Here is a 12,807-nt window from a genome sequence, read left to right on the forward strand (position 1 = left end):
TGTCGACCGCGAGATTGGATGCCGCTTTGTGGCGTTAAGACTCGTGACACGGTAACAAAAGTATTTAAGCGGAGTAGACACGGACGGGGATCACCCTAAGGAAGATAAGGGCTTCAGATGCGGAAATCCATTGTGATGGGAGATCAAAGGGTCGGTGGTGTTTGAAGTGATGAGTCTACCATAGAAATCTACAGATGCCAGTCTTCGAATGCTGACCCCTATTTTGACCGGAAACGAGGATGGAATCTTCCTACACGTCGATCAGGTAGCTTGGAGGTCACACATAAAACCGGCCCCTGCGCTAAAAGGGATATGAATGAAGAAACTCAACGTACATCATTGCTTTCTTAGATTTTTATTGTACATTTTCATTCTTAAGTATGTAATTAACAGCTTAAGTAGATATACTTTTATTAGTTTAATAAGCATATTTTAGAAAGGAATTTAAAATCTGTGTTCAAAATGTTCTCCGCCAAAATCCAAGCAAGAATGGAAACACTCGTACCACCATAAAGATAACAGGCCCATGATGGGGAGATGACAATATTAGGCACAAGACCTAGAAGACTGAAGCTAGCTGCTTCTTTCATGTGCTCTTTAGGGGGACAAACGAAATAGGTACTTTACGGAAATGACTATCGTTTTTAGAAACATCGAGGAACAGAATTTGTTTAGAGACTTTCCCAGAGAGTTGGATATTACAGGACGCGTATATAAACGGTAACTAAACACATTGTTCCTAAGTTTATAGATATATTCTTTTATAGGATTATTGTTTGTATCCTACAGTCCTACTTCTTGCCGTTTATACTCATTTTGCTCTATTCTTCTTCCCTCCTCATCTGTTCTATTTCGTCCCTTCTCCTCGTTATCATCATCCTCCTCCTCCTCCTCCTTCTTCTTCTTCTTCTTCTTCTTCTTCTTCTTCTTCCACTTCTTCCCCCCCTCCTCTTTTCTTCACCTTTACAGCTGGATTACACCTTGACCTTTCTCTATGTCCCTGCCGGCAGGTGTACAGTATGGACGACGTGTCGCGGCTGGCGGAGTTCGCGAGAGAGCGCGGGGTGCGTCTGGTGGTGGAGCTGGACGTGCCCGCGCACGCCGCTGCCGGCTGGCCTACCGAGCAAGTCTCCTGTTCGGAGCAGAGGGGTACGTTGGCCATAAAACTCAACTAGCAAACCAGAGCTCCAGAAATATAATTCACAGCCCTTCACACCAACCACTGCGATACCTGCTTGTAACTGGTTTGCCTACCACCGAAACTCCAGTTATTCAGATTTAAACAATTCAGGTATTTCTGTCTTCTCTCAGGCGTAAAAACCAACTAAAGACCTTGGTTGACATAGTGCGTATCAAAACTGGACACTCGTCCTAAATGTGGAAAAACAAACCAGAATTTCTAAAAAAATCAACAGAGTGGTTGGCTAATTGCATTATTTTCGCATTCTGAATGTGTTCATCAAAACTATGATGACTTGTTTTACCATAAGGATCATAATACAAACAAGTTTTATCAACATGGACGCACTTAGTCACATGCAAATCCTGGAATAAAAGCAGCCACTCAGCAAAAACTCTCTCCATCCCTTAAAAAAATCAATGACTCTCCACTTCAGGCTGACCATGCCTGCAAGTCGGTGTAACAGCAACAATGAAGCATCATAATACTTTCTGTAACTATGCATATAATTTACCGGGTGATCAGTCAGTAGAAGTTTGAAAACTTAATAAACCACGGAATAATGTAGACAGAGAGGTAAAAATAGAAACACATGCTTGGAATGACATGGGGTTTTGTTAGAGCCCAAAAAACACCCCATATTGCTAGACGCGTGAAAGATCTCTTGCTCGCGTCGTTTGTTGGTGATCGTGTGCTCAGCCGCCACTTTCGTCATGCTTGGCCTCCCAGGTTCCCAGACCTCAGTCCGTGCGATTATTGGTTTTGGGGTTACCTGACGCCGCAAGTGTATCGTGATCGACCGACATCTCTAGGGATTCTGAAACACAACATCCGACGTCAATGCCTCACCATAACTCCGGACATGCTTTACAGTGCTGTTCACAACATTATTCCTCGACTACAGCTGTTGTTGAGGAATGATGGTGGACATATTGAGAATTTCGTGTAAAGAACATCATCTTTGTTTTGTCTTACTTTGTTATGCTAATTATTGCTATTCTGATCAGATGAAGCGCCATCTGTCGGACATTTTTGAACGTTTGTATTTTTTTGGTTCTAATAAAACCCCCATGTCATTCCAAGCATGTGTCAATTTGTACCCCTCTATCTACATTATTCCGTGATTTATTCAGATTCAAATTTATACTGACGTTTTAATCACCCGGTATATTCAGTGACACTTATTTTCGTAAAAGGCTTACTCGCTATTGCTAGTCGGCATTTTGCACTGAGGTGATAAGTCATGGGATACCGTTAAGCACATATACAGATGGCGGTAGAACCGCGCACGTAGCGTATAGAAAGGCAATGCGTTGGCGGAGCTGTCATTTGTACTCGTGTGATATATTTAAAAAGGTTTCGGACATAATTGTGGCGGCAAGACGGGAATTAAGACTGAACGCGGAATGGTAGCTGGAGCTAGACACACAGTACATTCCGTTTCGAAAATCGTTGGGAATTAAATATTCTGAGATAGTGTCAAGTGTGCCGAGAACAGCAAATGTCACGCATTACCTCTCAAGACGGACACCGCAGTAACCTCTGGCCTTCACTTACCAGAAAACATTAGCGTCTGCTTAGAGCTGTCACTGCTAAGACAAGCAACACTGCGTCAAATATTCACAGAAATCAATGTGAGACGTACGAAGACAGTGTAGAGTTAATGGGCTATAGCAACATACGACCGACACTAGGTATTTCTGACTCTCTTCTCTCGCTCGTAAAAACCAACTAAAGACCTTGGTTGACTTAGCGGGCGTCAAAACTGGATACTCGTCCTCAATGTAGAAAAACAAACCAGCTAACAGCACGACGTCGCCTGCAGCTCCTCTCCTAGTCCCGTGTCCACATGAGCTGGCCTTTAGACAACTAGGAAATAGTGGCGTGTTCAGATAAGTCCCGATTTCAGTTGCTACGAGCTGATGATACGGTTCACGTGCGGTGCAGACGCCACACATCCGTTGACCCAAGTTGTCAACAAAATACTGTGCAAGCTGGTGGTGGCTCCATAGTGTTGTGGGCTGTTGTGAACATGTAATAGACAGATTCCTCCGGACCAATTGAACCGATCATTGACTTGAAATGCTTATCTTCGGCTACCTGGAGACCATTTCCAGCCATTCATAGACTCCATGTTCCCAGACAACGATGTACTGTCAGTGGACCCCCAATTGTCGTTCACTTGAACATTCTAAACAGTTAGAGCGAATTATTTGGCAAACAAGGATTGAAGAGTTCCTAGATAACAGAACGCAGCATGTCATTCTCAATGGAGAGAAGTCTTCCGAAGTATTAGTGATTTCAGGTGTGCCGCAGGGGAGTGTCGTAGGACCGCTGCTATTCACAATATACAAAATGACCTTGTAGATAACATCGGAAGTTCACTGAGGCGTTTTGCAGATGATGGTGTAGTATATCGATAGGTTGTAACAATGGAAAATTGTACTGAAGTGCAGGAGGATCTGCAACGAATTGACGCGTGGTGCAGGGAATGACAATTGAATCTCAATGTAGACAAGTGTAATGTACTGCGAATGCATAGAAAGAAAGATACTTTACCATTTAGCTACAATATAGCAGGTCAGCAGCTGGAAGCAGTTAATTCTGTGAATTATCTGGGAGTAGTCATTAGGAGTGATCTAAAATGGAACGGCCATATAAAATGGTTCAAATGGCTCTGAGCACTATGGGACTTAACATTGAGGTCATCAGTCCCCTAGAATTTAGAACTACTTAACCCTACCTAACCTAAGGACATCACACATATCCATGCCCGAGGCAGGATTCGAACCTGCGACCGCAGCGGTCGCGCGGTTCCAGACTGTAGCGCCTAGAACCGCTCGGCCACCCCACTCCATCTAACATTTATGGGACTTAATCGAAAGGTCAGTTCGTGCACAACACCCTCCACTGACAATACTTTCTAAATTATGGAAGACTATAGCGTGGATCCGTATTTCTGCAGTGGACTCTCAACGATTTCAGTCAATGCCATGTCGAGATGGTACATCCCACAGAGCTAAAGGAGATCAGACGTTACAGAGGGTCCAAAAAATGTATCCACTGTTTGCAAGTCCATAGCTTGCAAAGTAATTGACGGAGTTCTCATTTTTGGTGAAAGTATAGCTTCAAGTCCAACTTAAAGATATCACAGTAGGTGTTCGAAATTGTCATTAACATCCACACACAAACGATGCCACCGAACTGCAGCACGAACTACTGATTGCAACGTGTTCAGTTGGATATTTGCACATGAATGTACGATCGATTGTCGAAGTTCATGCGATGTGCGTGGTTTTTGTCGATAAACGACGTCCTTTACTGTTCCCCACAGGTAAAAGTCCAGAGGAGTTAGGTCTGGGAAACGTGGTGGATACTCCACAGCACCTCTCTGGCCTATCCCTCTTCCTGGTAGTTTCGTCGAGATACGCCCTAACACGATTTTGGTAGTGGGCTGGGGCACAATCTTCTTGAAAGTAAACTCTTCCGTATCCATAAGTCTCCAATAGCAGGTAAAATGGATGTCTGAAGCTTCTGAAGGTACACCTCACCGGTAACTGTGCCGTTAAAGAAGAATGGCCCACTCAAGCCGCGGCGAGACAACCCACACCACATATTTACTTCTGGAAAATTCACGGCTTTGTCTACATGGACGTTCGGATTTTCGGCGGCCCAGTAGATGCAATTGTGGCGATTTACTGTACCTCTGAGATTGAACTGTGCCTCATCAGACCACACAATCATCTCTGCAAACTCTCCATCGTTGCGCACCATGTTAGTAAACCACTCGCAGTACTCCATTCTACGATCTGGGTCGTCCTCGTTCATTGCGTGTAGCAATCGTGGGATGTAGCACTTCCACTTTGCTGTCTTCAAAATTCGCCGAACACTTGAGCGACTCACTCCAGTTTCACGGGCACACTGTCTGACTTCTGTGGTGAGCGATTGAATTGTTGTAACACACGACGGGAGTTAGCTAGACTTGTTACTATTACAGATCGTCCAGATCGTTGTTTGTGTAAATGTTTAGCACAGCCTTCGGCTTTAACTTTGTCTCGAATGCGACGAATCGTTAAACGTGTAGGTGGCTCTCTTTGATACTCATTTCGCCATTGCCGTTGAACCTCATTAATGTCTTCGTACTTAAAATATCACTTCAAAACTGACTTCCTTTCATCCAATGTAAGCCTTGCGCCAACCGTGTTCACTCGAGTAAGTGCAACTAAGAACAAAACACTATCTGGTGACAGTCATCTGACGAAACAACGCAATACAACGCTTGTGTGGCGATTGCCGGAACTACAGACTATTACACTACCAAAGATGAGACAACTCCGCAAATTAGTTCGCCAGTTACGGACTTTTAAACAGTGGATACATTTTTTGGACCCTCTCTGTATATTGGGAGGAATCCCGTAACTTTTGCCACCTTGGAGTACATCCCTTTACTTTCGCTATGCCCCTCATCGGGCTCACTACTCTTTCGTGAGTACATACGTTGCGAGCACAAGGTCCCAACCTTGCAGAACTTCTTTCGTTTCCCTTTATTTCTCCTATCCTACTCTTGGTCGTCTTGCTATAGAACCCATGGTGACGCTCCTCCATGTTGACGCAGCTATTTCCCCGGATGGTTCTTTCCTTTATTTACACCTTTCTCCTATATTTCCATACAGTCTTTTCAGGTCAAGTAATTTTTCCCCTATTTTGAGTTTTCATGTAGTGCAAATGGGTTGGGGAAGGACGCCAAACATAACGCTACTTGCCTGCAGTGTAGAAGATCCTCTGCGCCCAATAACTAAGTATACACAAAAATTCGTTTAGAAGCCAATACCAACCAGTTGTGCTAATCATGTGCCCTCTCCACAGCGTCCCCTGAAAACACAGGGGTAGCACTTCTGATGCCACAGCCTCACATGCCGAGTAGTAGGTGCACCAGGACACAGGTGGCACCATGACTCCCAGCAATGGTCATTATGCCACATACTAGCTGCAGCTGGGCAGCGCCCGTGAGCAGTAGCCTTGATTGTTGTCGGTGTCATCAGAGCGGATGTTTCGCAGATCAAACCTAAAACAGTGGCTGTAGTGATTCGGCTGTGCCGATAGAAAGAAATCGTTCAATGCAGAAACTTTTAAATCCAGTGCGTTCCAATCTCTTACCGTTGGAAGGGATGAGCGACAAGCACAGAGAAATGGAGCCGACAAATTCAAGTCCTCGAACTGACAGATTACGTTGCAAAAACGTCATTATACGTTGTCGAACACACAGGATGAGGTCGGCAAGGTAGCTGCACAGAAAAAACTAGTAATAGACCCTTGCTTATCAAAATAACAACGTCCACGGGATCGCAAGCACTCCTGCAATGTGACGAACTGGATGACATTTCTCTCGTTTTCAAGACACACAAAAATCTCAGTATGAGCCAAAGAATCATCTTCCTCTCAAATCGGATACATGAGGCGCACAATGAACTGCATGCTCAAATGAGCAAGACGACGAGTCCATTTAATCTGTCGAATCCACAAAGACCTAAATCACAACACAGTACACACAGGCGCTTTTATGCTTGGTTCTGATGGGATCACATTAACCAAGAAAACTGAAGTTACGGTTTACAGATGCAGTGTTAAACGTTAAGTTTCCCCACCAATGAGAGATGATTTCGGTGTCTACACTTGAGTCACATGTCGTCTTACCGCACCGTTGAATCTATCTGTTGAAATTGCGGAAGGGCTTTGCACGAAAAAGAACTTTTCGAGCAATCTCCATGTGTAATTAATAGTTCAGGCCACTCCGTCCACGTTCACGAGCCTAAACCGTGCTCAGGAGAAAATTTCATAGAACACAAAATGCTTGACCATTTACCCTGAGGGTAAGGTCACGACTTCTGCAAGCACTGTGTTCAGTTTTCTATCTGGTAGATCTTACAGCCATACAAATCTCTCGACCACCCCTCCAAAGAAGAGGCCAGAAAATACCATTTCCAGACCTATAGCACCAACTGAGAGCACCATGCTGGTGCAGCAGGAACACCTAGACTGTCTCTGGGACAGACGGGGGTGAGGACACCATCCAAGGCGAGTTCCTCCATACGCAAAGCTGTAACACCCAAGCCGCTGGATGAAAGAGCACAGACGGGTGGGTCACGGAGTAACCTGTTCGTAAAGCAATAAAGAGCTTAAAAGATGCAAAACTGCATACGAACTCAAACCGCCGAAGACAAAACGAACTGAAAAGAAAAAAACCAAACCAAAATAGATCTGGCAGTTCTAACGAAACCGGACACGCCCCGTCCCCCCCTTTCACATTTGCAAGAAACCACATTTATAAATGTTACATCAACCTTACAGGACGCACAAAGGTAGCTCATACTACAGTGCCTGCATTATTTCACCTTGGTTGTCTTTGCTTCATCCTCTTTAATGTTGTTACAATGAAACTGTAACCGACAATACTGCTACCTGGCAGAGCTTCAGCTGATGGTAAACTACCGTATAGTAGATCTTGTAATACAAGAATCACGTTTCTTAGACCACCTCCGTAGTATTAAACATTATCTCGCTTATTGAAATAACTGTTTTAATACACAGCGTCTGGAGGCGTAGGCACACAAATACATTCTAGCATCTACAGCGAACCGCTACCTCCAAACATCAGACAAGAAGCGCAATAGTTACATCGGGAAAGATAATAATATACAATATCCATCCACTAGATGATGAATACTTCTATCAAGAGATAGCGACCTTTGCAGCACAAGTAGCTAAACCGCTCATACTAATGCACACAATTGTTTGCGGGTGCAGTGCTACCTGTAAAAGATAAAGCAAAACTCTGCTTACTAAAAACAGGAGAACTAACACGTTTTAGTACCTACTCCGTTGTAGACACCTCAGTATGCAGCCCAAGCTTAGTCACCATGATCCAGTGGAAAGTGCATGGCAACTTGTCACTGTGGTGACTTCTCCTGATCATACTATCCATGCCAAATCGAACTTCATACACTCAGTGTATCATCCTAACTGACCTACATCGTAAATTTAGTTTGTGTGTGTGTCTGTGTGTGTTTGTGTGTGTGTCTGTGTGTGTGTGTGTGTGTGTGTGTGTGTGTGTGTGTGTCTGTGTGTGTGTGTGTGTGTGTGTCTGTCTGTCTGTCTGTCTGTCTGTGTGTGTGTGTGTGTGTCTGTGTGTGTGTGTGTGTGTGTGTGTGTGTGTGTGTGTGTGTGTGTGTGTGTGTCTCTGTGTGTGTGTGTCTCTGTGTGTGTGTGTCTCTGTGTGTGTGTGTCTCTGTGTGTGTGTGTCTCTGTGTGTGTGTGTCTCTGTGTGTGTGTGTCTCTGTGTGTGTGTGTCTCTGTGTGTGTGTGTCTCTGTGTGTGTGTGTCTCTGTGTGTGTGTGTCTCTGTGTGTGTGTGTCTCTGTGTGTGTGTGTCTCTGTGTGTGTGTGTCTCTGTGTGTGTGTGTCTCTGTGTGTGTGTGTCTCTGTGTGTGTGTGTCTCTGTGTGTGTGTGTCTCTGTGTGTGTGTGTCTGTGTGTCTGTCTCTGTGTGTGTGTGTCTGTGTGTCTGTCTCTGTGTGTGTGTGTCTGTGTGTCTGTCTCTGTGTGTGTGTGTGTGTGTGTGTCTGTGTAATTCCAGAGGACGGCGTAAGAACTGCCGATCAAATTCTACGCTTTTTAAGACAGAGTACAAAAAAATTTTATAGTACCCTAACTGAGAGGCCCTAACCTACGCAGAGCCCATGAACTCCTTCCCCTTCTATATATTAGGCTGCTTTGTGTGCACTGTCACACGACTCCGAGTCGATGATGGAATTCCTTTTGAAGATGTGCTGACATCGCTCAGAAATCTGTTACACAGACAGCACAGTTTACGACTGCGGAGAGCATGCGGGACGTTTAGCGGCATTTTTAATTTTTGATTAAAGAAACGAATGTCGCGAAAAGATGAGCGTCGAAACAATTGACGGAAAAATTCGAATAACCGAGTGTAAGATAGTCGCAAACTTCGAATAACACTGTTGGCAGTTTGTCATGACAGTCGCTTCTATTTGGCGAGAGTGCGAAGATACAAATAATTTCTTAGATTTGTCGAGTTGTCCTGACACAGGACAATTAGTGTGATTAATCGAGAAATTCGACTGATCTAGGTTCGAATTAGCAAGCGTCGACTTTACAAGTAGGCAAATTTCAAGAACTACTGTTGGGATTTTGGTACAAGTTTACTTATAATTATTCACAAGGAAGATTAATGTATATAATTTCCTAGCGATCAGCTCTGGTTTCACAAAGCAGCACGAAAGACGTATGATTGGGCAGCTTATCTGACACAGCGGTAATTTCGTTTAGGGCCACTGAATAGTCACTATTAAAATTCAGAGGGCATCATTAGGTAAACGAATATTACATTAATCATTAACTATATACCAAAAAAACTGGTTCTTATTAGCTCAATATCAGATAAGTCATGCATCGTAGGTCATTTAGGGAGTTGATGGCTCATGTGAGCTTCATGATAGCAACAACTCACGCAGTGATTCTAGAGTTCTGACTTTCACCAGTAGATGGTAATGGTTTAGTTTTCACAGCGGTAGGGAGTTGAGTTTTCCGTAGTTTGAAATACTTAAAAATTACATACACAAACCTTCCTCATGAATCTATTAGTGAAAACCATACAGAAATCCCTGCAGTAACTCCTCAGATTAGCCCGAACATGCGGACAAACTGCGGCCGGGTAAGGGTCTTAATTTAGGTATGTATAAAATAGATCTATGCTACGTTGGAAAAGTCGTCCAGATGCAGATACTAGTGCTACCCGTATGAATCTGGGGACGATCATTCATTTAATAAAATTCCTTGTCTTGTAATCGCTTCCTGACTTCTGTTAGTTTCCCCATCTTCCAAGATAAGTTGTAGGGTAACTATTAGTGCATGCAGTCAGAAATTTCTCTGGAATCTTAACTGCATTCTCGTTAAGAGCAGAGAGATCAATATTGAAGCTTTTGTGCTACGGATATATACTGTGCAGCACAATTAAAGGATCACTTTTCGAAACCCTGTAACTGGCTTCCGTTCCATCATTTAGGTTTGAAATTTGGCTCGAAGGTGCCTACGGCCTTCCTCCGTAATGGCGCATAAGGGTGCACCCTGCGACGTTACCCTCGGACCCGAGGCCGCTTCAAACACTAAGGTTCCGAAACGTGCGGATAAAGTCCAGATATCAGAAGTTCATGTGACGTAAAGTGGGTTAATGATGTCACATTGGTACCACAATCCAGTCCAACGCAACAGCGTAAGAATCACACCATGAGGTGGTCACAGGACCTTTGACCCATATTTAACCCCTTCTTTTGATGCCCCTGCGATGGAAGGCAGAACCGCGACGCCCAGCGTGAAAATCGCGGGGTACACCACAGCTCAGAATCTAAACGAAAAGACCACATAGGGTTGCATGAAGGGCGTCAATGAAGCCACTCCTTTCCTCGGTACGTTGAGTACCGCATATTTCGGTGTCGAAGGCGGCAGTTTGCAGCACGATGAACAAAAGTACGACGTTCTTGACAACCTTTGGCGGTTTTGACCTGGGAGATACAGCCCTTCTCGACGGACATCACGGGAATGAAACTACATTGAACGTGATCTCACGCCCTCTGGACTGCAATGCGACCCCGATTTTTGATCGGGTGTACAGGGTGGGACCCCCTAGGAACCGTTTGAAACCATTCGTCGTAATGTGAACGTGATCCGAAAGAGCAAATGGTACTTACGCTTTTCCACTGCTCCAATTTCACGGCCTCTTGTGGCATGATGACGGAGGTGTGTGATATTAACACATGCGTGAACAAAATTGGCATCGAGATCCTCAAAGATCCATCGCCCCCACACCATTTCTGGAGAACCCTTTGTGGCACTCGCCCACATTTGAAAACTTCCGCTTACAGAGCGAACCTGCGAAGGTCTCCTAGGTGGCTGCAAGTAGGCAACTGGCTTCAGTGTGTTGCCTACCTGTAGCTGCCTCAGACTCCTTTGCAAGTTTTCTCTGCAAACGTACATTTTTAAAATTCCCAATAAATGTGGGCTGGAGTCACCAAGAGTTTTGCCGAAATGGGGGGGTCTTAGAGGGACTATTTGTTTTAATCTTGCATGTGACAATGTCGCACTTCTCCATGATCATATACAGGAGAGTGTGAAACAGGAGCTCTGAGAAAGGATAAGAAACCTTTGCTGCTCCAATCACGTTCAAATATCGTTAAGTGGTTTTAAATGGGCCCTCGTCGTACCAACTTGTGCACCAGAGGAAAAATTGCGATGTCAAGAATGTCCAGTTCTTCATCGCACTGCAGACTATTATTTTCGACCACCAAATGTGTGGGAAACAACGTGGCAAGCAAAGAGATGATTTTATTGACGCTGTTTGACACCCACTCGGGCCTTTTATTTCTGATTCTGAGCGGTGGTGTGTCTGAGATTTTTCTTGCCCTGCATTAAGAAAACTTCGTTCGAACACTGGGCGTCGTGATTCTGACCCCCATTGCGGAGCGCAAAAGAAGGGGACTGTGACGACCTTCCATCAGGTGACACGTCCACGGTTACGTTGGGCAGAATTGTGGTGAAATATGGAGCCAATGTGACATCATCAATCCTCTTTCCACGTCACGTGACTTCGGAACTTTGGCTTTTTCTTTTTTTCCGCAAATGTCAGCGCCTTGCTGTTTGAAGCACGTGCCCGAGGGGCATGCAACATGGCGGTACAGTTTTGCACGATCACAGAGAAATGTTGTAGGCACCTTTGAGCCAAATTTCAAGCTTGTGCGTCGGTTTAGAAAACGTGGTCTACATCTACATACATACTCCGCAATCCACCATACGGTGCGTGGCGGAGGGTACCTCGTACCACAACTAGCATCTTCTCTCCCTGTTCCACTCCCCAACAGAACGAGGGAAAAAAGACTGCCTATAAGCGTCTGTACGAGCCCTAATCTCTCATCTCATCTTCGTGATCTTTCCGCGAAATGTAAGTTGGCGGCAGTAAAATTGTACTGTAGTCAGCCTCAAATGCTGGTTCTCTAAATTTCCTCAGTAGCGATTCACGAAAAGAACGCCCCCTTTCCTCCAGAGACTCCCACCCGAGTTCCTGCTACCTGAGCATTCTCCGAATTGCGCTGTTAAACCACGGTGGGTCTTTTCCGTCCGTAACCCACTTTTTCGGCACATACTTGTCCAGGGCGTGATTTGCAATGTGTTTAAAATTTGCCCATAATTCTTCTACATCCATCGTACCGAAAGTAAATGAAGTAGAATCATTTACTAAGTGGGATGCTAACAACTGCTTATCTTCTCTTTCTAATAAGAACACTCTCCTAGCCTTCTTGATCGACTGTTTAACTTTCGTAACCATAGTCGTAATGACATCATGATCACTAATCCGTGTCTCAACACTGACACCGTCGATGAGTTCTGGTCTGTTCGTGGCTACCAGATCTAAAATATTTCCATTACGCGTTGGCTGTCGATTTAGATGCTCAAGACAGTTTTCGGATGTGTTCAAAAGTAATTCACACGACGGCTTGCTGTACCACCTGTAATGAATAGATAGACATCCCAGTCTATACTAGGTAGGTTAAAGTCGCCTCCG

At 44.6% G+C, this 12,807-nt stretch overlaps 1 protein-coding gene across 1 annotated transcript in view; it reads left to right on the forward strand.

The window, feature by feature from the left end:
• Positions 1-12,807, forward strand: part of LOC124616420 (probable beta-hexosaminidase fdl) — a 105,444-nt gene that overhangs the window by 32,078 nt on the left and 60,559 nt on the right. Inside the window, exon 6 of the mRNA XM_047144727.1 lies at positions 1,011-1,149. Coding sequence (XP_047000683.1) covers positions 1,011-1,149 — 139 coding nt within the window. The remainder of the gene's footprint in view (positions 1-1,010; positions 1,150-12,807) is intronic.

The sequence above is a fragment of the Schistocerca americana genome, chromosome 5, assembly GCF_021461395.2.
Source record: "Schistocerca americana isolate TAMUIC-IGC-003095 chromosome 5, iqSchAmer2.1, whole genome shotgun sequence".
Taxonomy (NCBI): domain Eukaryota; kingdom Metazoa; phylum Arthropoda; class Insecta; order Orthoptera; family Acrididae; genus Schistocerca; species Schistocerca americana.